General features: G+C 47.8%; 1 protein-coding gene across 1 annotated transcript in view; it reads right to left on the bottom strand.

Annotated features, from left to right (window-relative positions):
• The window catches only part of ZSWIM9 (zinc finger SWIM-type containing 9), a 22,217-nt gene extending 2,714 nt beyond the window's left edge, over positions 1–19,503 (bottom strand). The window contains exons 1-3 of the mRNA XM_004381809.3: positions 19,487–19,503; positions 18,135–18,419; positions 7,913–8,225 (exon numbers count right to left, since the gene is read on the bottom strand). Coding sequence (XP_004381866.2) covers positions 7,913–8,225; positions 18,135–18,409 — 588 coding nt within the window. The 5' untranslated portion in view covers positions 18,410–18,419; positions 19,487–19,503. The remainder of the gene's footprint in view (positions 1–7,912; positions 8,226–18,134; positions 18,420–19,486) is intronic.
• Positions 19,504–20,489: the final 986 nt, after the last annotated feature.

Raw genomic sequence — 20,489 nt, 5'->3', positions numbered from 1 at the left:
GGCAAGTGACCCCTCTCTGCCCCCCGACCCCCCCCCCCACGCCTCTGGTTGGAACCTACCAGCCGCTCTGTGGAGAAAAGACCTGAGGATCTGCTCCCAAAGATTGTTGTTCGGTGCTGTGGGATCCAACTCATAGTGATCCCGTGTGACAGAGGAGAACTGCCCCGTAGGGTTTTCTGGGGGGAAGGAGCCCTTGGTACAGTGGTTAAGCCTCAGCGGCCAACCAGAAGGTCGGGGGTTCATCTGCTTCGTGGGAGAGAGATGTGGCAGTCTGCTTCTGTAGAGATTACAGCCTTGGAAGCCCTATGGGGCAGTTCCGCTTTGTCCTATAGCGTCGCTATGAGTTGAAATCCACTCGACGGCAACGGGTTAATCTTTACAGGAACAGATTGTCATGTCTTTCTGCCGCTCCAGCAGAACACTTAACCACCATTGCGCTTAACCACTGTTGTGCCACCAAGGCTCCTTACTTAAAGATTACAGCCAAGGAAACCCTATGGGGCAGTTCTCTGTCACATGGGGTTGCTATGACTTGAAGTTGACTCAATGGCACCCAACAACTCTCACCATCTAATAGCTGTGTGATTTTTGCACATATGACTTATCCCTCTGAGCCTCAGTTTCCCCTGCTAGGAACTGGGTGTTCATCCTTCACGCACGAAGAGGCAGTCTAGGGCAGTGGTTTTCAAAGTGCAGTCTCAGCATTGCCTGCTGGAACTTGAACAGAAATGTATGTTCTTGGGCCCATCCAGGCCTACCGAGTCAGCAGCCTGGGGTTCCACATGCCTTCCAGGTGATTCCAACACATGCTCAAGTTTTAGAACCACTGCTCTGGTGGTAAAGAGCATAGACTGTGGAGTCCCGTAGCCCAGGTTTGAATCCCGGCCCCACCACTTCCTCACAGTGTTATCATGCCACTGACTTGATCATTCTGTGCCTCAGTTTCCTCCCTAACCTCCTTAACAGGACGACCCTTAAACTGAATATTCACACCGAGGGGAGTCCCTGAGTGGTGCAAATGGTTAACATGCTCGGCTGCTAACTGAAAGGTTAGAGGTTCAAGTTCACCCAGAGGTATCTCAGAAGAAAGGCCTGGCAATCTCCTTCTGAAAAACTAGCCATTGAAAACCCTATGGAGCACAGTTCTACTCTGACACACACGGGGTCACCATCAGTCAGAGTTGACTCGGTAGCAGCTGGTCGTAGTAGTATGCGCTAAGAGGCAGCTGTTGTTGGTTGCTTTTGAGTCAATTCTGATTCATAGCGACCCCATGTGACAGAGTAGAACTACCCCACAGGGTTTTCTTGGCTATAATCTTTACGGAAGCAGATCACCAGGTATTTTTCCTATGGAGCCGCTGGGTGAGTTCGAACTGCCAACCTTTCGATTACCAGCTGAGCACTTAACCGTTGCACCACCAGGGCTCCTTCTGAGAGGCAGTGGTTAAAAGTGGAGTCTCTGGAGCCAGACTGCTGAGTCCCCAGAGGCCCCACTTCCTGGCTGTGTGGCTTCCAGCAACTTCCTTAACCTCAATCTTGTTTGTGAAATGATGCTGATAAGAGTACCTCTCTGCCTGGAAAGGGTAAAATGAATGAAAGCATGTAGAACATTGCCTGGCACAAGTAATATTACTCTTATCATTCATTCAACAAATACTAAGAGCTCTTAAAGTATTCATTATTACTATAATTATCATCTTTGCTCAAAGGTCACCTCCTCATAAAAGTCCTTTGTGGCCATCCCATCTAAGCGAACAAACCTCATCTCCCTCTAGCCCTTTTTGTCACGACACAAGGTCCCTGGGTGGTGTGAACAGTTTGTGCTCAACTACGAAACTAAATAGGAGCCCTAGTGGCGCAATGGTTAAGCACTCAGCTGCTAACCAAAGGTCAGCGGTTCGAACCCACCCAATGGCTCCACAGGAGAAAGACCTGGCCATCTGCTCCTGTAAAGATTACAGCCTAGAAAACACTATGGGATCCAAGTTCAGGCCATTAGAAATGGTTGAAAAATACAAAGCAGAGGGTGAGAAGAGATGTGTGGGTGTCATTTAAGGGGCATGGTGACATTTGAAGGAGCCCTGGTGGCACAGTGGTGAAGTGCTAAGCTGCTAACTGAAATGTCGGTGGTTCAAACCCACCAGCCGCTCCTCAGGAGAAAGATGTGGCAGTCTGCTTCTGTAAAGATTACAGAAACCCTATGGGGCAGTTCTACTCCATCCTATTGGGTTGCTATGAGTCGGAATTGATTTGGCATTACAGAGTAGCGGGTGACATTTGATGAAGGTGGCAGACACATAAATGAATAAATTCATTTAACAAATATTTGCTGAGTGCACACAATGTGCCAAGTGCTCGTCCAGGCACTAAAGAGGATGAATGAGACAACCGAAAACCAAAGACGAACAAATAAAAACAAGATGGCTTCGGGGGTGTGTAAAGTGCTGAGGGAACTAATAAACAATGCCCACAAATCAGTTACTCTGTGCCCGGCACAATTCCAAGGCATTAACTCTTTCAATCCTCAAAATGGCCCTGTAAAACCGGTACTGCTGTTGTTGTTAGGTGCCATGGAGTCAATTCCTACTTATAGCGACCCCATGTGACAGAGTGGAACTGCCCCATAGTGTTTCCTAGGCTTTAATCTTTACAGAAGCAGATGGCCAGGTCTTTCTCTGGTGGAGCAGCTGGTGGGTCTGAACTGCCAACCTTTTGGTTAGCAGCCAAGCACTTAACCACTGCACCACGAGGGCTCCTGAGAAGCCCAAGGAGGAGCAGATTTGGAGGACCTGAATGAGTGAGGGTGTCGCCTAAGAGACACATATCAGTGCCATTGGGATGCATCTACCATAGACAGCAGATCCCACAAATGTCAACATCAGAAACCAAGCCACTTAACACTTTCCATCCACAACTCTTCCTGTGTGTGAACACACATCCTTCCTTTTCCAAGTGATCAGAATGACACTATTCTCCACAGATTGTCCTGAAGAATAAATTGACGGAATAAAAATAATAGCTAAAAACAAAACAAAACCTCACAGCATGCTTGTCCGTTTTCCCATTCTTGCCTATTCTGTAATATTCTTTGGACTCAGGCAGACATGGCTGTGGCAGCATGCTTGTCTGTTTTCCCACATTTGTCTGTTCTGTGATATCTCCTTGGACTTGGGCAGACATGGCTATGGCAGCATGCGTGTCCCTTTTCCCACTTTTGCCTTCTGAATGTATGCCGAATAAAACTTCATTTTTGCTTTCAAAAACAAAACCTCAAACCCATTGCCATCGAGTTGATTCTGACTCATGGTGACCCATGTGCATCAGAGTAGAACTGCGCTCCATAGGGTTTTCTTGGCTGTAACCTTTACAGAAGCAGGTTGCCAGGCCTTTCTTCTGTGGCACTGCTGGGTGGGTTCGAACCACCAACCTTTAGGTTAGTAGTCGAGAACAAACCATTTGCGCCACTCAGGGATCTAACAGCTAAATAATTAACACATGTGGGGCTTCCTACTTGCCAGACACTACTGTTCCAAGTCTTCACACACACACACACACACACACACACACACACACACATATTTAATCCTCACACAGCATCTCTAACAACCCTATGAAGTAGTATCTGTTATTATCCCCATTTCACAGATGAAGAAACTAAGGCTCAGAGAAGTTAAATAACTTCCTTGTAACTTGTTGGATGTCCCACAACCAGTAAATGGCACAGCCAGAGTGTATATAAAGCTTTTCGGTACCTATCAATACAAATAAAATCAAGTTTCTAGCTGTTACTATTTTTTAAAAAAAACGTGGCCATCAAGTCAGTTCTGACTCACGCTGACCCCACATGTGTCAGAATAGAACTGTGCTCCATAGGATTTTCAATGGCTGATTTTTTAGAAGTAGATCACCAGGCCTTTCTTCTGAGATGCCACTGGGTGGACTCAAACCTCCAGCCTTTCGTTTAGCAGCTGAGTGCGTTAACCATTTGTACCACTCGAATAAAATAGAAAGTTCAGTTCCTCAGTCACACTAGACACATTTTAAGCGCTCAATAGCCACATGACACTACCATATTGGACAGCGCAGATAAAGAACATTTCCATTACTGCAGAAAGTTCTATTGGACAATGCTGGGTCACAGATTACCTCTGGAAAGATATACAGTGAAACCTGTGAGAGCCGGAACTCGACAGGACTGCTTTGTTTTTCCAGGTCTTTCAAGTTTTCTGCCTTTGACAGGGTGCCGTCTTACCACTTTTCTATCACTCTCTATTAGTGGAAAATAATTGAGTTTTCCTTCTCTGACAGGTTTCTCCAACACAGGTTCCGGCTTTCGCAGGTTTTACTGTATAAGTAACTGATAACACTAGCTGTCTCTGAGGAGGGGACCTGGGGGACAGGAGGTGACAAGGTGGCTTTTCACCATATACCCTTGTACCTTTTGAATTTAGAACCCCGTGAATGTATTCCGTATTCAAAAAAATAAATATTTAATATATATATTTTTAAAATAACTCTTTCTCTGGTCTCTTTCTCTTGGTTTTCCAGAACTGCATCGTCATTTCTTTAAAAAGTATTAATGTAAGCCAAAACCCAGTCCTTGGAGCCAAGCTTGGTTTCACCTAGATTCCAAAACAGCCTCCAAAGTGGAAGTTAAAAGGATAGTCCCTTTACATGGAAGGCTTAATTTATGCATGAGCTGCTTCTCACTGGGGCAACTCTATGTAGGATGTTTCCAAGCGCAGAGCAGCTAAGGCTATTCACTTAACAGCAGACAATGTATAACAATTAACAGCTCAGGGAAGACAAGTGTGTATGTTATACTACTGTGTGGGGTGAGGTGTGTGTGTGTGTGTGTGTGTGTGTGTGTGTGTTGTGCGCCCATTTTACAAAGCAGCAAACTGACCTGGGCTCAGCCCTCAACCCTCAAGAAGCCAGAATTGGTGGGGAGGGGCACAAACCTCATCTCCAAACTGGGGAATAGCTGAGTGGTGATGAGCATGGCCCTGGATCCAGACTATGTGGGGTTTGAAGCCCAGCTCTATCATTAAATAGCTGTGTGACCTCAGGCGAGTTACTTGACCTCTCTGTGCTTCAGTTTCCTCCTTTGTAAAATGGGCATGAGAATGGTGGACTCCCCATTAATACTCTGGTGAGATTTACACGAATGAAAATATGTAAAGCACTTAGGGTAGCCTGCCACATAGTAAGTGCTTGATAAATGTTAGCTAAAATTATCATCAATATTATGTGTGGAGAAAGGAAAACGGGGCAGGAAGGGAAGTTTCTTTCAGAGAGGGCTGGGCTTGGGTTTGTGGCTTGAATCAGGGATGGTTTACTGGGCATGAGAAAGGGAGAGCGCTCCAGCCTTCACATCTCGGCTCCACCCTGAGTTGGGGCCTCTTCCACGTAGGAGACAAAGGCACAGCCAGAAGGAGAAAGCAGTTCTTCTCCCTTTTACCCCAGACCTGAAATTGGAGCAAAACGACAGGAAGATTCCTCCTGGGGGAGCAGCATTCTCACTATTCCTCCAACACACCAAGCTGGCTGCAGCCTCAGGGCCTTTACACTGGCTGTTCCCTTTGCCTGGACCTCTCTCCCCCCAGATGACACAATTCCTCCATTCGGTTCTCTTTGGCTCCAACATGTTCTTAGAGAGACCTTTCCTGATCACTTAAATTAAAATTGTTGTTGTTAGTTGCTGTTGAGTCGACTCCAACTCATGGTGACCCCATGTGTGCAGAGTAGAACTGTGCTCCATAGAGTTTTCAGTGACTGTGACCTTTCGGAAGCAGATTGCCAGGTCTTTCTTCTGAGGCACCTTGGAAGGGTTCGAACCGCTAACCTTTCAGCTAGTAGGCAAGCGCTTAACTATTTGTACCACCCAATGACTTAATGAAATTAAAATAGCCCCCTCTATAACAGTCACAAGGAGCCCTGGTGGCACAGTGGTTAAGTGCTCAGCTGCTACCAGAAAGGTCGGCAGTTGGAACCCATCAACTGCTCCACAGGAGAAAGATGTGGCGGTCTGCTTCTGTAAAGATGACAGCCTTGGAAACCCTACGGGGCAGTTCTACTCTGTCCTACAGGGTCATTATGAGTCAGAATCCACTCAATGGCAGTGGGTTACAGAAGTCACTCTCCAAGCCCTCATGATATTCTCCTTTATAAAACTCGTGACTCCATCACATTATATGCAACACAGCACCCTCTCTTCTAATCCTTGATCTGAGTCGTGGGTATGGATGTTTTCACTTTGCCAGCCTTCATCAAGTTGTTCACTTATCATCTGTATATTTTCTGTATGTATACTTCAGTTGGAAACCCTGGTGGCATACTGGTTAAGTGCTACGGCTGCTAACCAAAAGGTCGGCAGTTCGAATCCACCAGGCGCTCTTTGGGAACTCTATGGGGCAGTTCTACTCTGTCCTATAGGGTTGCTATGAGTCAGAATCGACTCAACGGCAACAGGTTTAGTTTTTTTGGTTTATACTTCAATTTAAAAAAAAAAAGATTTTTAAAAAATAGCACCTTCCATCACTTCAGATCCTCTTCTTCCTAGCCCCCAACTCTTGTTGTTGTTGTTGCTGGGTGCCATTGAGTCGATTTGCACTCATGACAACCCCATGTGACAAAGCAGAACTGCCCCATAGGGTTTCCTAGGCTGTAATCTTTATGGATGTATGTGAAAGCCGGACAATGAATAAGGAAGACAGAAGAAGAATTGACACCTTTGAATTATGGTGTCGGCAAAGAACATTGATTATACCACGGACTGCCAGGAAGAACGAACAAACCTGTCTTGGAAGAAGTACAGCTAGATGCTCCTTAGAAGCAAGGATGGCGAGACTTCATCTCACCTACTTTGGACATGTTATCAGAAGGGACCAGTCTCTAGAGAGGAACATCATCCTTGGAAAAGTAGAGGGTCAGTGAAAAAGAGGAAGACCCTCAAGGAGATGGACTGACACAGTGGCTGCAACATGGGCTCAAACATAGCAACGGTTGTGAGTCTGGTGCAAGATCGAGCTGTGTTTTGTTCTGTTGTACACAGGGTTGCTATGAGTCGACGGCACCTAACAACAAAAATCTTTACAGGAGCAGATCACTAGGTCTTTCTCCTGGGGAGCTGCTGGGTAGGTTAGAACCGCCACCCTTTTGGTTAGCAGCCTAGTGCTTAACCATCGTGCCGCCAGGGCTCCTCGCACCCAACCCTACTGACATTATATCACATTTGGATATGTCAGTCAACCCTACTAACATTATATCACATTTGGATGTGTCAGTCAATCCTACTGACATTATATCACATTTGGATGTGTCACCCAACCCTACTGACATTACATCACATTTGGATGTGGCAGTCTATTGCTGGTTTCTCCCACTGGAACTGTGCAGTAGCCACTAGCCATATGTGCCTATTTACATTTTAATTAATTAAAAATAAATCGGCAAATTGGCAAATGTTTTGTTGCGCATATTTTCACCACAATAAAAAATTAAATAGACTTGAATTCATTAAAAACGAAACCAGAATTAACTAAATAAAAAATTCGGTTTTTCAGTGGCACACATGCCACATTTCAAGTGCTTAATAGCCACACGTAGCTGGTGGCTACCACATCGGACAGCTCAGAATCATAGATTTCCATTAGGGCAGAAAGCTCTACGGGGCAACGCTGTGCTAGAAGATGAACTCTCTGAGGGCAAGGTCCATGTATGTCTTGTTGATGCTGCATCCCCAGTGTCTGGCACCCAGTAGGCACTCAATAAGTACTTAATGGATGATTGGATGAAGAAATGAATGAAAGCAGCAGACGGATGAGTGGAAGGATGAATGAATGAATGAATGACCCGCAAGTCTTCCGAGTATGTCTCCCCCGCCCCTGTCCTGCCTCTCCCGAGACCCCACCTTGGCCTCGGGGTCCGTGCGGAAGAGCCCCTCAAGCACGTGGAGAGCGTCTAGGACGCCGTGGTCGCGGCCTTTGCAGTAGGAGAGCAGACGGCGCACGTCGGCCAGGGCCACGAACTGCTTGGAGATCTTGTTGGTGGTGCGCACCGGTAGGCAGGCGTTGGCTAGCAGGTGGCCCGGGCGGAAGTAGTAGGCGAACTCGAGCGGGCAGGCGGGGTGCGAGTGGGTCAGCTGGCACTCGGTCACCACGAGGCGGTCCCGCAGCGGGCTCAGCTTGACGATGATGAAGGCCGGACAGCCTGGCTGGGGGGGCCTGCAGGAGGAATGACCACCGCCGCCATCATATCACCTAGCTGTCTGCCCTCTTCTTCCTTTTCTCTCTCTCTTTTTGTTTAAATTAAGAATTTGTTTCCAGCATAGAGAAAGAGTAGATAGGCTCTCAGGAATATGCTGGCTGTGTGACCTTGGGCAAGTTACTTAAAGTCCCTGTTGCTCAGTTTCCTCATATGTTAACACTAAAAACCAAACCCGTTGCCCTGGAGTCCGTTCTGACTCATGGCAACCCCATGTGTTTACAAAGAAGAAGTGCTCCATAAGGTTTTCTTGGCTGTTATTTTTATGAAAACGTTCACCAGACCTTTCTTTCATGGTGCTACTGAGTGGGTTTGAACCGCTAACCTTTAAGTTAGCAGACGATCGCAAGCCATTTGTGCCACCTAGGGCACAAATCATATGGCACATCATATGTTAAAAGGGGGTAATAATAATAATACCTTTCCAATAGGATCATTTTTAGGATTAAAAGAGTTGACATATGTAAAGCATTTAAGTACAGTGTTGTAAATGCTGTGTTTGCTATAATTCCGTTTCCTCTACTCACAGCTTTATCAAAATTGAATGGACTTTTTATTATATTTACCTCAAAAATTTTTAGGAAATAAAATATTTCAGATACTTCTGCATCCACCTCTGGTTTAGCAACAACAACAGAACAAGTTGAGGTCCTCTTGTGAACCCTGCCCCAACAAACTCCCCTCCTTTCTTCCCCAGAGGTAGCCACAAAACTGGGTATTTATCATCCTCACATATGTTTTTATGCAGCCATAAAAAATGTAGGGTATGCTTCTATGTTTGAAAACTTTGTATACATGAAAAGGTGCTCAAACTCATTAGTCATCACAGAAATACAAATCAGAACCCTAAGGAAATACCACCACACACCCACCAGAATGGACTGATAATATCAAGTGTTGATGAAACTGGAGCAACTGGAACTCTCACACATTGTTGATGGGAGTATAAAATGGTACAATCACTTTGGAAAACTGTGTGGCAGTTTTAGTAGATACTAAGGCTGATCATATGCCTCTGCTGTGATCCAGCAATTCCACTCAAGATAAATGCATACATATGGACACCTAAAGACATATACTAGAATGTTCATAGCAGCACTATTCATATTAGCCAAATACTTGAAACAACTCAAATATCCAACAATAGAGTAGGAAAAGAAATTGTGACATATTCCTAAAACACCAATCAACAGTGAGAATGAGCAAACCATTACTATCCCTAACAAGGTGGACAAATCTCACAAACATGGTGTGAAAGAAGCCAGACATAAACGAGAACACACTGTGTGATTCCCCTTTATGTGAAGTTCAAACAAAAACAGACAAAACTAACCTATGCTGTTAAAAGACTGCAGAGTTGCTACCCTTGAGTAGTTAACCCTAGGAGAGGGCACAAGGGGGGCTTCTTGGGGCTGGGGGTGCTCCGTTTCTTGTTCTAGGTGCTGGTTACATACGTATTTTATTTTGTGAAAATTTATCAAGTTGCACGTGTACACGTGTGGACTTTTCTGTACATATATCACACTAAAAAAGTTTACTTAGAAAATCTTTGTGTAAATAGCATTGTGGTAGGCAGAACAATGGCCCCCCCAAAGATACCCAAAAGGAGCCCTGGTGGTGCAGTGGTTCAGAGCTTAGCTGCTAACCAAATGGTCAGTGGTTCAAACCCACCAGCTGCGCCACAGGAGAAAGATGTGGCAGTCTGCTTCTGAAAGATTACAGCCTTGAAAACCCTATCAGGCAGTTCTACTCTGTCACATAGTGTTGTTATGAGTTGAAATTGACTCGATGGCAACGGGTTTGGTTTGGGTGTTTTGAAAGATATTCAAAGAAGCCCTGGTGGCACAATGGTTAAAGTCCTCAGCTACTAAATGAAAAGTTGGTGGTTTGAACCTACCAGCTGCTCTGCGGGACAAAAACCTGGGGATCTGCTCCTGTAAAAATTACAGCCTAGGGAACTCTATTAAATTAAGGATTTTGAGATGAGAAGAATAGCCTGGATTATCTAGGTGGGCCCAATGTCATCACAAGGGTCCTTATAAGTGGAAGAGGGAGGCAGGAGGGTCAGAATTAGAAAGACTGGAAGATACTATGCTGCTGGCTTTGAAGTCGGAGGAAGGGGCCACAACCCAAGGAATGCGAGCAGCCTCTAGAAGCATGACAAGGCAACCAACAGATTCTCCCCTAGAGCCTTCTTCTGAACACAGCCCTGCTGAAACCTGGATCTTAGCCTAGCAAGACCCATTTCAAACTTCTGACCTCCAGAACTGTAAGATAATAAAAGTGTGTTTTAAGCCACTACATTTGTGGTAATTTGTTACAGTAGCTATAGAAAACTAACATAAGCATCATACTGTATCATTGTCAAAAGAACATTTCAAGATCTATCTTGAAGGACAATGCTGCCAGTGATAGGCTAATATCCATACACCTACAAGGAAGATCAATTAATATGACTATTATTCAAATTTATGCACCAACCACTAAGGCCAAAGATGAAGAAATTGAAGATTTTTTACCAACTTCTGCAGTGTGAAATTGATCAAACATGAAATCAGGATGCATTGATAATTACTGGTGATGGGAATGCGAAAGTCGGAAACAAAGAAGGATCAGTAGTTGGAAAATATGGCCTTCATGATAGAAACGATGCCAGAGATCGCATGATAGAATTTTGCAAGACCAGTGATTTCTTCATTGCAAATACCTTTTTTCAACAACATAAACGGCGACTATACACATGGACCTCACCAGATAGGATACACAGGAATCAATTCGACTACATCTGTGGGAAGAGACGATGGAAAAGCTCAATAGCATCAGTCAGAACAAGGCCAGGGACTGACTGAGAAACAGACCATCAATTGCTCATATGCAAGTTCAAGTTGAAGCTGAAGAAAATTAGAACAAGCCATGGTGTTTTCAATTGCCTCATATGCATATGAAGGCTGGACGATAAATAAGGAAGAATGAAGAAGAGTTGATGCTTTTGAATTGCGGTGTTGGAGAAGAATATTGAATGGACTGCCAAAAGAACAAACAAATCTGTCTTCGAAGAAGTACAGCCAGAGTGCTCCTTAGAAGCAAGGATGGCAAGACTATGTCTCACGTACTTTAGACATGTTATCAGGAGGGACCAGTCCCTGGAAAAGGACATCATGCTTGGTAAAGTAGAGGGTCAGTGAAGAAGAGGAAGATCCTCAACGAGATGGACTGACACAGTAGCTGCAACAATGGGCTTAAGCATAACAGCAATTATGAGGATAGCACAGGACCAAGCAGTGTCTCATTCTGTTGTACACAGGGTTGCTATGAGTTGGAACCAACTCAATGGCACCTAACAACAACATATATATATGTATAGGGTTTCTAGGAGTCAGAGTTGACTCAATTACAATGGGTTTGAACTTTATGGAAGCAGATCACTAGGCCTTTCTTCCACAGGGCTGCTGAGTGAGTTCAAACCATCAACCTTTCGGTTAGCAGTCCAGTGCAAACTGTTTGCACCACCCAGAGACCTGCACAGTTCATTACATGAAATCAATTTAAGAAGTTAAAATCAGTATTGTAAAAAATAGAAAAGGGGAGAAAAATCAGATGTACTTCCTTGATGTTGTTGCCATTGTTAGGCGCCATCAAGTCGGTTCCGACACTTAGAGACCCTACGCACAACAGAACTTCCTTGATAATAATATACAAATTGACAAAGGGGTTTAGTATTTTTCCGTTGCGGGGTAACATCGGAATTTGGGGACAGGGGGCAAATTTTATGCTTATAGAACAGGGGTTGGCATAATTTTTCTGTGAAAGGCCAGATAGTAAATATATTCTATTACTATATTGTGAATGCAATGCAGTAAATGAATGGGTGTGGCTGTATGCCAATAAAACTTTATTTACAAAAACAGGCCACGGGTTGACAAGTCTTGTAGTTTGCCAACTCCTGTAATATAAACTGTCCAAGGAACCCTGGTGGTGAAACAGTTAAGCATTCGGCTGCTAACTGAAAAGTTGGTGGTTTGAACCCAGACAGCTGCTCCATGGGAGAAAAGACCTGGCAATCTGCTCCCATAAATATTCCAAAAACCAAAAAAAAAAAAAAAAAATCTATTGCCTTTGAGTCGATTCCAACTCATAGTGACCCTATAGGATAGGAAACCCTATGGGGCAGTTCTACTATGTCTCATGGGGTCACTATGAGTTGAAATAGACTTGATGGCATCCAACAACAAAAATCTCTGGGAATAATGCCACTTACCCCTAAATGAAAACTTCATGAGAGCAGGGATTTTTGTCTGTTTTGTTCCTTGTGGTATCCCCAGCATCCACAACAGCACCTGGCACCTAGTAGGTGCCCAATAAAAATTTGGTGAGGGAATGACTGAATTGTACCATGTAACCCAGACTCCCAGGCACACCGTCTCAGGGATACACCTCTCCGCTCCAATTCCATCAAAACCATCTGCCACCAAGTCCTGTCTATTTTGCCTTCTAAACAAACAAAAAACCCTTATTGCCGTTGAATGGATTCTGACACGTGGTGACCCCATGTGGTACAGAGCAGAACTGCCCCATAGGGTTTTCTTGCCTACGATCTTTACAAGATCAGATCACCAGGCCTGTCTCCCGAGGCGCCACTGGGTAGGTTTGAACCACCAACCTTTAGGTTAGTGGTGGTGGTGTTGTCAATTCTGACTCATAGGACAGAGTAGAGCTGCCCCACAGGGTTTCCAAGGCTGTAATCTTTATAGAAAGCAGACTGCCACATCTTTCTCCCATGGAGCGGCTGGTGGGTTGGAACCATCAAGCATCTGGTTGGCAGCCGAGTGCTTTAATCACTGTGCCACCAGGGATCCTTTTTAGGTTAGTAGTTAAGTGCAAACCATTTGTGCTACCCAGAGACCTTTTTGCCTTCTAAGCCTCTCTAAACCACCCAGTTTTTGCCATTTCCACTGCCACCAACCTACTACAAGTTCTTTCCTTCTTCATGAAATATTCTTCTCTTTGTTTCACAGTTAACTCCTACTCATCCTTCAGGCCTCAGCACCAGTGTCACCTCCTCCAGGAAGCCTTCCCTGACCATCCCCTGGCTAGGGCTCATTCTGTCATACATTGGAGTTATGTCTTGACTGATGCTCATCTGGCCCCCTAGAATGGAAGCTCCCCACTGAAACCCCAGCATCTGAAACCCAACACCCTGCACGTAGTAAACTATTGCTGTTGAGACGATTCTGACTCATAGTGACTCTATAGGCCAGAGGAGAACTGCTCCACAGGGGTTCCTAGGCTGTAAATCTTTAAGGAAGCAGTCTGCCACATCTTTTCTGTTACAGAATGTGTGGTGGGTTTGAACCGCTGACCTTTCGGTTAGCAGCTGAGATCTTAATCACTGTGCCACCAGGGCTCCTCTGCACATAGTAGGTAATCAAAAACAATCTCTTGGATAAATGGGCAAACAGGCTGGTATCTAGGACAGAAAACTCTTCAGGATGCCTGCACATTCAACTCTCATATTGATAATCATGATTTAAATAAAAAATGTGGGGTGGAGGGAAGGAAAGAAAGAAGGGGAGGCAGAAAGAGAGGGAAGACACAGGGTGGTGGTTAAAAGCATGTGCTGTGTGGATCCAAATCCTGCTTTCTCCTCTTAGCAGCTGTGTTATCTCGGGAGAGTTCTTTAACCTCTCTGTGCCTCAGCTTAAAGTTTCACACTACATCAAGTGAAAGCTTCAGGAGCCTGCCACAGGAGATTGGATTATTTGCAGGATTGTGTAGAGTGACACTCATTCAAAGCTGCCTGGTCAGCGGCCACCTGTGAGCAGGTCACCGCTGCCTGTTTCCTACCTGGGTCAAAATGTGATGGGGGAGAGATTTGGTTGCTATGCAACGCTCATGTTGCCCTTGTTTCTGTCAGCCATGACTGAACTGTTTCGAACCGGTTCGAAGTCCTGCTGCTAATCTCGAGCCTTGACGCCCTTCCTGTGACATACACACCTTTCCTTGCACATGACCTTCTCCAGTCTGGGATCTCAGCCCATGGGTTGTCCCTGGGCTGTGATGCTGCGGAGGTCTCCCTTGAGCAGCAGAGGGGAAAGGAAGCTCAGAAATGATGGGCCCCAGCATTATCGTGCCCACATTGGCACATCAACCACCTCCATCCCTCAGTCCCCATCCAGGGACAACCTTGCTGTCCACCCACTCAACAGGCCCAAACTCACTCTCTCCATCACCTGCTGTTATGGACTGAATTCTGTCCCCAAAAAATATGTGTTGTAAATCCTAACCCCTATACTTGTGGTCTTTCACCACACTAATTCAATCTGTATGCTGAGCAAATAATCTGAGAAGCTAGACTATATGAAGAAGAAAGGGGCATCAGGATTGGAGGAAGACTCATTAACAACCTGTCTTATGCAGATGACATGACCTTGCTTGCTAAAAGTGAAGAGGACTTGAAGCACTTACTGACGAAGACCAAAGACCACAGCCTTCAGTATGGATTGCAGCTCAACCAAAAGAAAAATAAAATCCTCACAGCTGGACCAATAAGCAACATCATGACTGATGGAGAAAATACTGAATTTGTCAAGGATTTCATTTCACTTGGATCCACAGTCAACGCCCATGGAAGCAGCAGTCAAGAAATCAAATGGCGTATTGCGTTGGGCAAATCTGCCGCAAAAGCCTTCTTTAAAGAGTTCAAAAGAAAGATGTCACTTTGAGGACCTGACCCAAGCCATGGTATTTTCAATTACCTCATATGCATGCGAAAGCTGGACAATGAATAAGGAAGACCGAAGAAGAATTGATGTCTTTGAATTATGGTGTTGGCGAAGAATATTGAATATACCATGGACTGCCAGAAGAACAAACAAAATCCTGGAAGAAGTACAGCTAGAATGCTCCTTGGAAGCAAGGATGGTGAGACTTAGTCTCATATACTTTGGACATGTTATTAGGAGGTACCAATCCCTGGAGAAGGACATCACATTTGGTAAAGTGGAGAGACAGAGAAAAAGAGGAAGACTCTCAACGAGATGGATTGACACAGTGGCCGCAACAATGGGAGAAAGCATAACAATTGTGAGGATGGCACAGGACAGGGCAGTGTTTCATTCTGCTGTATGTGGGGTCGCTATGAGTCAGAACTGACTTGACAGCACCTAGCCACAACAACATACCCGTGGTAAGGAGCCCTGGTGGTGCAATAGTTAATTGCTCGGCTACAAACCAAAAGGTTGGCTGTTCGAACCCACCAGCTGCTCTGCTGGAGAAAAGACCTGTCAATTTGCTCCGGTAAAGATTGAGAAAACGAACAAACCAAACCAGTTGCTGTCAAGTCAACTATGACGCATAGAGACCCTATAGAACAGGGTAGAATCGTCCCACAGGGTTTCCAAGGACTGCCACAGCTTTCTCCTGCAGAGTGGCTGGTGGGTTTGAAGCGCTGACCTTCTGCTTAGCAGCTGAGCACTTAACCACTGCACTACCAGTGTTCCTTACAGCCTAGAAAACACTATGGAGCGGTTCTACTCTGCCCTATAGGGTCTTTATCAGTCAGAATTGACTCCATGGCACACAACAACATACCTATGGTTATAATATGGTTTTCTTTGTCATGTTAATGAGGCCATATCAGTGTTGTTGTTAGGTGCCCTCCAGTCGGTTCCAACTCATAGCTACCCTACGTACAACAGAACGAAACACTGCCCAGTCCTGCGCCATCCTCACAATACGCTTGAGCCTACTGTTGCAGCCACTATGTCAGTCCATATCCTTGAGGGTCTTCCTCTTTTTCGCTGACCCTTTACTTTCCCAAGCATGATGCCTTCTCCAGGCAGTGGTCCCTCCTGATAACATGTCCAAAGAGCAACATTATTATATTTCCCCCGTTTTCCAAATGAACAAACTGAGGCCCAGAGAGGCGAAGTCACTTGCTCAACATCACCAGCTCATAAGCAGTGGAGCTGCGGCTTGCACCTGGGCCGCTGGCTCCATAGTCTGTGCTCCTGAGTTCTGTAACAGCTACCACCCACCAAGTCACCTCATGTTCCAGGCACGTGCGTAAGTGCCTTCCTGTGCATGATCTCTCTGTGACCCCACAACAGCCTCCCACCAGGCAGGCACTGCAATCACCCCATTTCAGAGAGGAAAAAACTGAGGCTTGAAGATGTGAAGTCCGTTGCCCAAAGACACCAACCCGGGAAGCAGTGAAGCCCATCTCAGGCAGCCTGAAGGCAGAGCCCATGTTCTTAAACACTCCACTCTCATTTATGGCTCCCCAATCGAGGGTCTCAAACTCATGCATCTACAGGGGCCAGGCAGGCAAAACAAGGATGTGACGCTGACAAGTACGAGGCAACAGAGAATGGTGGGGTCTGGGGCTAACTTGACCGCCAATGCTCTGCCTAAAGGGGTCAGCTACCTGCTACATGCTAATGAGGGCTCTACCCCTTCCTAACTTTCAAGAGAAGCCAGAAATGTTCCCGGGGAAAGTTCCTGTTTTAAAATTAAAATCCTGTTGCCGGCAAGTTGATTCTGACTAGTGGCAACCTCATGTGTTACAAAGTAGAACTGCTCCATACAGTTTTCTTGGCTGTAATCTTTATGGAAACAGATCACCAGGCCTTTCTTCTGAGGAGTGGTTGGGTGGTTTGAACCACCAACCTTTAGATCAGCAGCCGATCACAAGCCTCCTGCGTCACCTAGGGGTCCCTGGGTGGTGCAAATGGTTAAAGCACTTGGCTGCTAACCAAAAGGTTGGCAGTTCAAGCCCATCTAGAGGCACCTTGGAAGAAAGGCCTGGCAATCTACTTCCAAAAATATCAGCCATTGAGAACACTGTAGAGCACAGTTCTACTCTGACATACATGAGTCAGAGTCTACTCAATGGCAACTGGTTAACGGGTTTTAAAACCAGCATCAATTAAAATATCTCTGGCCACCCACCTGGCCGCGTTTCCCAGCTGTCTTTGATTTCTCACCTGCTCTTTGTTTTTTGGAGCATTATGCAGTTGTAGGGAACTATTTGTGAGCTTGTTCCTTTAATGTCAGTCTTCCTGTCCAGTCTGAAAGTTCCAGAAAGGCAGGGACATTGTATCTTCTTTCCCCCACTCTATTCCACCCTCCCCCCATACACTCAGCACCCAGCATAGGGCTGGCCCTGCATTTACTGGATGGGTGGATCTTTTTCTATCTCTGTCCCTGTACCTTTTCTCGGCAGCTGAGTATCCCCACTCTTCTGTTCTCTTTCTATATGTGCAAAACCTGGCTCTCCTCCAGCTTTTCTGGCTTGTTCTCGTGTCTCTGGCTCCTGTCTCCATGTTTCTGGAATTTTGTGTCTTTTTTCCTGTCTGTGGGGTGTACTTGTCCACCTTACTCTTTCTCCACCTCTCTATGGGTCTCTATCAAAGCCTGTGAGTAGATCCACTATGTCTCTCACTTGGGTGTTGGCTTTTGCCCTCAATTTCCTGTGTCTCAGGATTCCTAGCAACGCAGTGGTGCAGTGGTTAAGCGCGGCTGCTAACCAAAAGGTCAGGTTTGAATTTATGAGCCACTCCTCAGTAGAAAGATGTGGCAGTCTGCTTCCATGCATATTATAGCCTTGGAAACCCCATGGGGCAGCTCTACTCTATCCTATACGGTCCTAATGAGTTGGAATTGACTCCATAGCAAAGGGTTTGATTTTTTTTTTTTTTTTTTTTGTCTTGTGTCTTAGTCTCCCTGGAATTAAAGTTTCCTCGTCTCTCTGCACCTCTCTGCAAGTGTCTTGGTCTGCTGCTCTCCCTCCCATGGCTGGGTGGGGACTCTCAGCCCACCTCTGGACCCGTTTCCCTCCCCCAGCGGGGCGGTGGCTCGGGCTCACGCACCCCACGGCGGGCCGGCTGGGCGCGCGCACGTCCTTGCACACGAGCCGCACATAGCTGTACTTGAGCACATCGATGAGCGTGTAGAGCGGAGGCGCGCTGGCCCAGCGGCAGCGCGCCAGGTGCATGGAGCTCTTGACGAAGAAGAGCGCCAGCCGCTGCTGACACCATGCGTCGAAGAAGCGGCTGAATTCGGCCCACGAGAAGAAGGCCCGCTCGCGCAGTTCCTGCTCCTCCTGCCCCACCGCTGTGCCTGGTGGGGGATCCAGCCGCTCCATTCTGGGGCACCTGAGTTGGGGAGGAGGGACACCTAGATATCAGATCCACCCCACCTTAGGGTATCCCACTTTCTCCAGTCTCGGCCTACCTCTTCCGTGCTAGTGCCTCTACCCAGGTGGGGTTAGGGGCTGGATGCGCCTGTTTCTGTCCCCTTCTTTGGCCATACGTGACCCCGCCCCCCATCCCCTGGGACGATTGGGGGCTGTCATCCTGATCCCAATCCCAACTGTGGTCCCCTCCTCCCTAGATGTGACCCCCAGGTCCAGCTGGAGGACCCTCTCCCAAAATATCCTTAAGCTTAGCCGTGGACAGCTGTTCAGACGTGTACCAAACTTCCAGTTGAGGCCTCCTCCTCCCTAGATGTGCGTCCTACGCGCTTCCTATACGTGGTAGTAATCCCCACGTGTCCTCTTCCAGCTGGGGTCCCCCTCGATGTGTCTCCACTAGGCCGTAACCCCACTAGCTCCACATCCAGCTGTGCCCCTTCTCAAAGTGCCCCATCTCCAGATGTGCTCCCCACACTGTCAGGGACCCCTGATCCCCTTGATGTTCGTCGTGCACTTGTGGCTCTCTACTCCGCAGGTTTGTCTGCAGTATGTAGCTGGCGCCCCTCTCCCAAACGTGACCCCTCTATGCCCCTGCATCCAGCTGTGGACCCTGCTTCCCAGAGATGTTCACATCTCCAGATGTGCCAGTTACGGACCCTTCACCTACAGGTGTGTGCCCCATCCACTGTGGCCAATTCTCCCCACAGTATTCATCTGTGGCTTCCTCCCCACCCCACCCCCCACTCCAGCTGGGACTTCATCTTCCTCCCTACGGCCGCCATCCTCCCCAGATGTGTGTTCTCGTCTGGAAATATCCCCCCATCCAAACGGGCTTATTCACCCCAGATGCTTCCCCACGTCCAGCCGCTCCTCCTCCCTACTTCGTTCAGCCTCTTCCAGTCCGCTCCCGCCTCCCCAGCCCCTCCCAGCCCCTCCCGCAGAGGCCCCTCCCATCCCAGCCGTCCCACCCAGCTGTGCCTCTCCCCTCCCCCAGATGTGCACCCTTTCCGCCCCTCCCCACTCACCTACCCGCCCCAGAGCGGCGTTCGCCTCCCACAATGCCCCGCGCAGAGGCCCGGCCGGGCCCTCGTTCCCGGGATGCCCCGCGCGGTCTCCCGCCTCTCTTCCCGCCGTGCCCCGCGCAGCGTCTTCCCCTCGAATCGCTTTCTCCCCAGCCCGTCACTCCTCGGACGCGCAGCCACAGCCGCAGGCCGCTTCCCAGGGTGCTCTGCGGGAGGGTTCGCCCCCACTTCCCCCCTTTTCTAGGTCGCCTCCCATTTGGGGAACTACAACTCCCAGCGTCCTCCGCGAGAGCGGCGGCCTCAGGCGGAGCGGACGTCTCTCGGGCCCCGCCCCTCGATTCGGCTCTGCGCGCGAATTCCGTGGCGCGAATTTGGGTCTGCAGTCGCGCGCGGAGCGGATCCGAAGAGAGGCGCGCGGGGCCAGTACAAAGGCAAGTGGGGCCTCCCAAGCGGGGCTGGGGGGCTGGGGTGTCGCGCGTGCCGAACGCTCGAGGCCTATGGCGCCGCTGGGCCGGAGTTGCTGCAGACGAGCGAGCGTGGGGGAAACTGAGGCGGCAGAGGGGTCAGCGCGGGCAATGGAAAGGGGACTGTGGAGCTTTGGAGGAGCGGGGCGGCGTCCGTAGGAGAGAGAGGGACCAGGCAGAACGTAGACGAGTGCCGGAGACTATTGGACTGGAAAGGGCCTGAGGCCGGGCCGGCTGAAGGGGCGGTGTCACCCAGAAGGGGCGGGGGCAACAGTCTTGGTTGGGGGCGGGACCACCCGGAAATAGGAAGGGTGGGGGCGGGGCCACAGCCTTTGTTGAGGGACCTTGGAAGGGGTGGTGGGTGGGCGGGGCCATCTACAAATATGCTAGGTGGGGGCGGGGCCAGGGAAATGGTTGTTGTTGGGGGGCAGCCGTAAATAGGAAGGGTAGGGAGAGGTGGAGCCAGCTGGAAGGGGTGGGCCACGCTGGACAGAGATGGAGTCAGGGGGAGGATACTGGTAGAAGGGGTGGAGAACCTGGGTAGAG

The sequence above is a fragment of the Trichechus manatus genome, unplaced genomic scaffold (assembly GCF_000243295.1).
Source record: "Trichechus manatus latirostris isolate Lorelei unplaced genomic scaffold, TriManLat1.0 scaffold00087, whole genome shotgun sequence".
NCBI lineage: Eukaryota > Metazoa > Chordata > Mammalia > Sirenia > Trichechidae > Trichechus > Trichechus manatus.
This window is presented reverse-complemented; position numbering and strand designations above follow the sequence as displayed.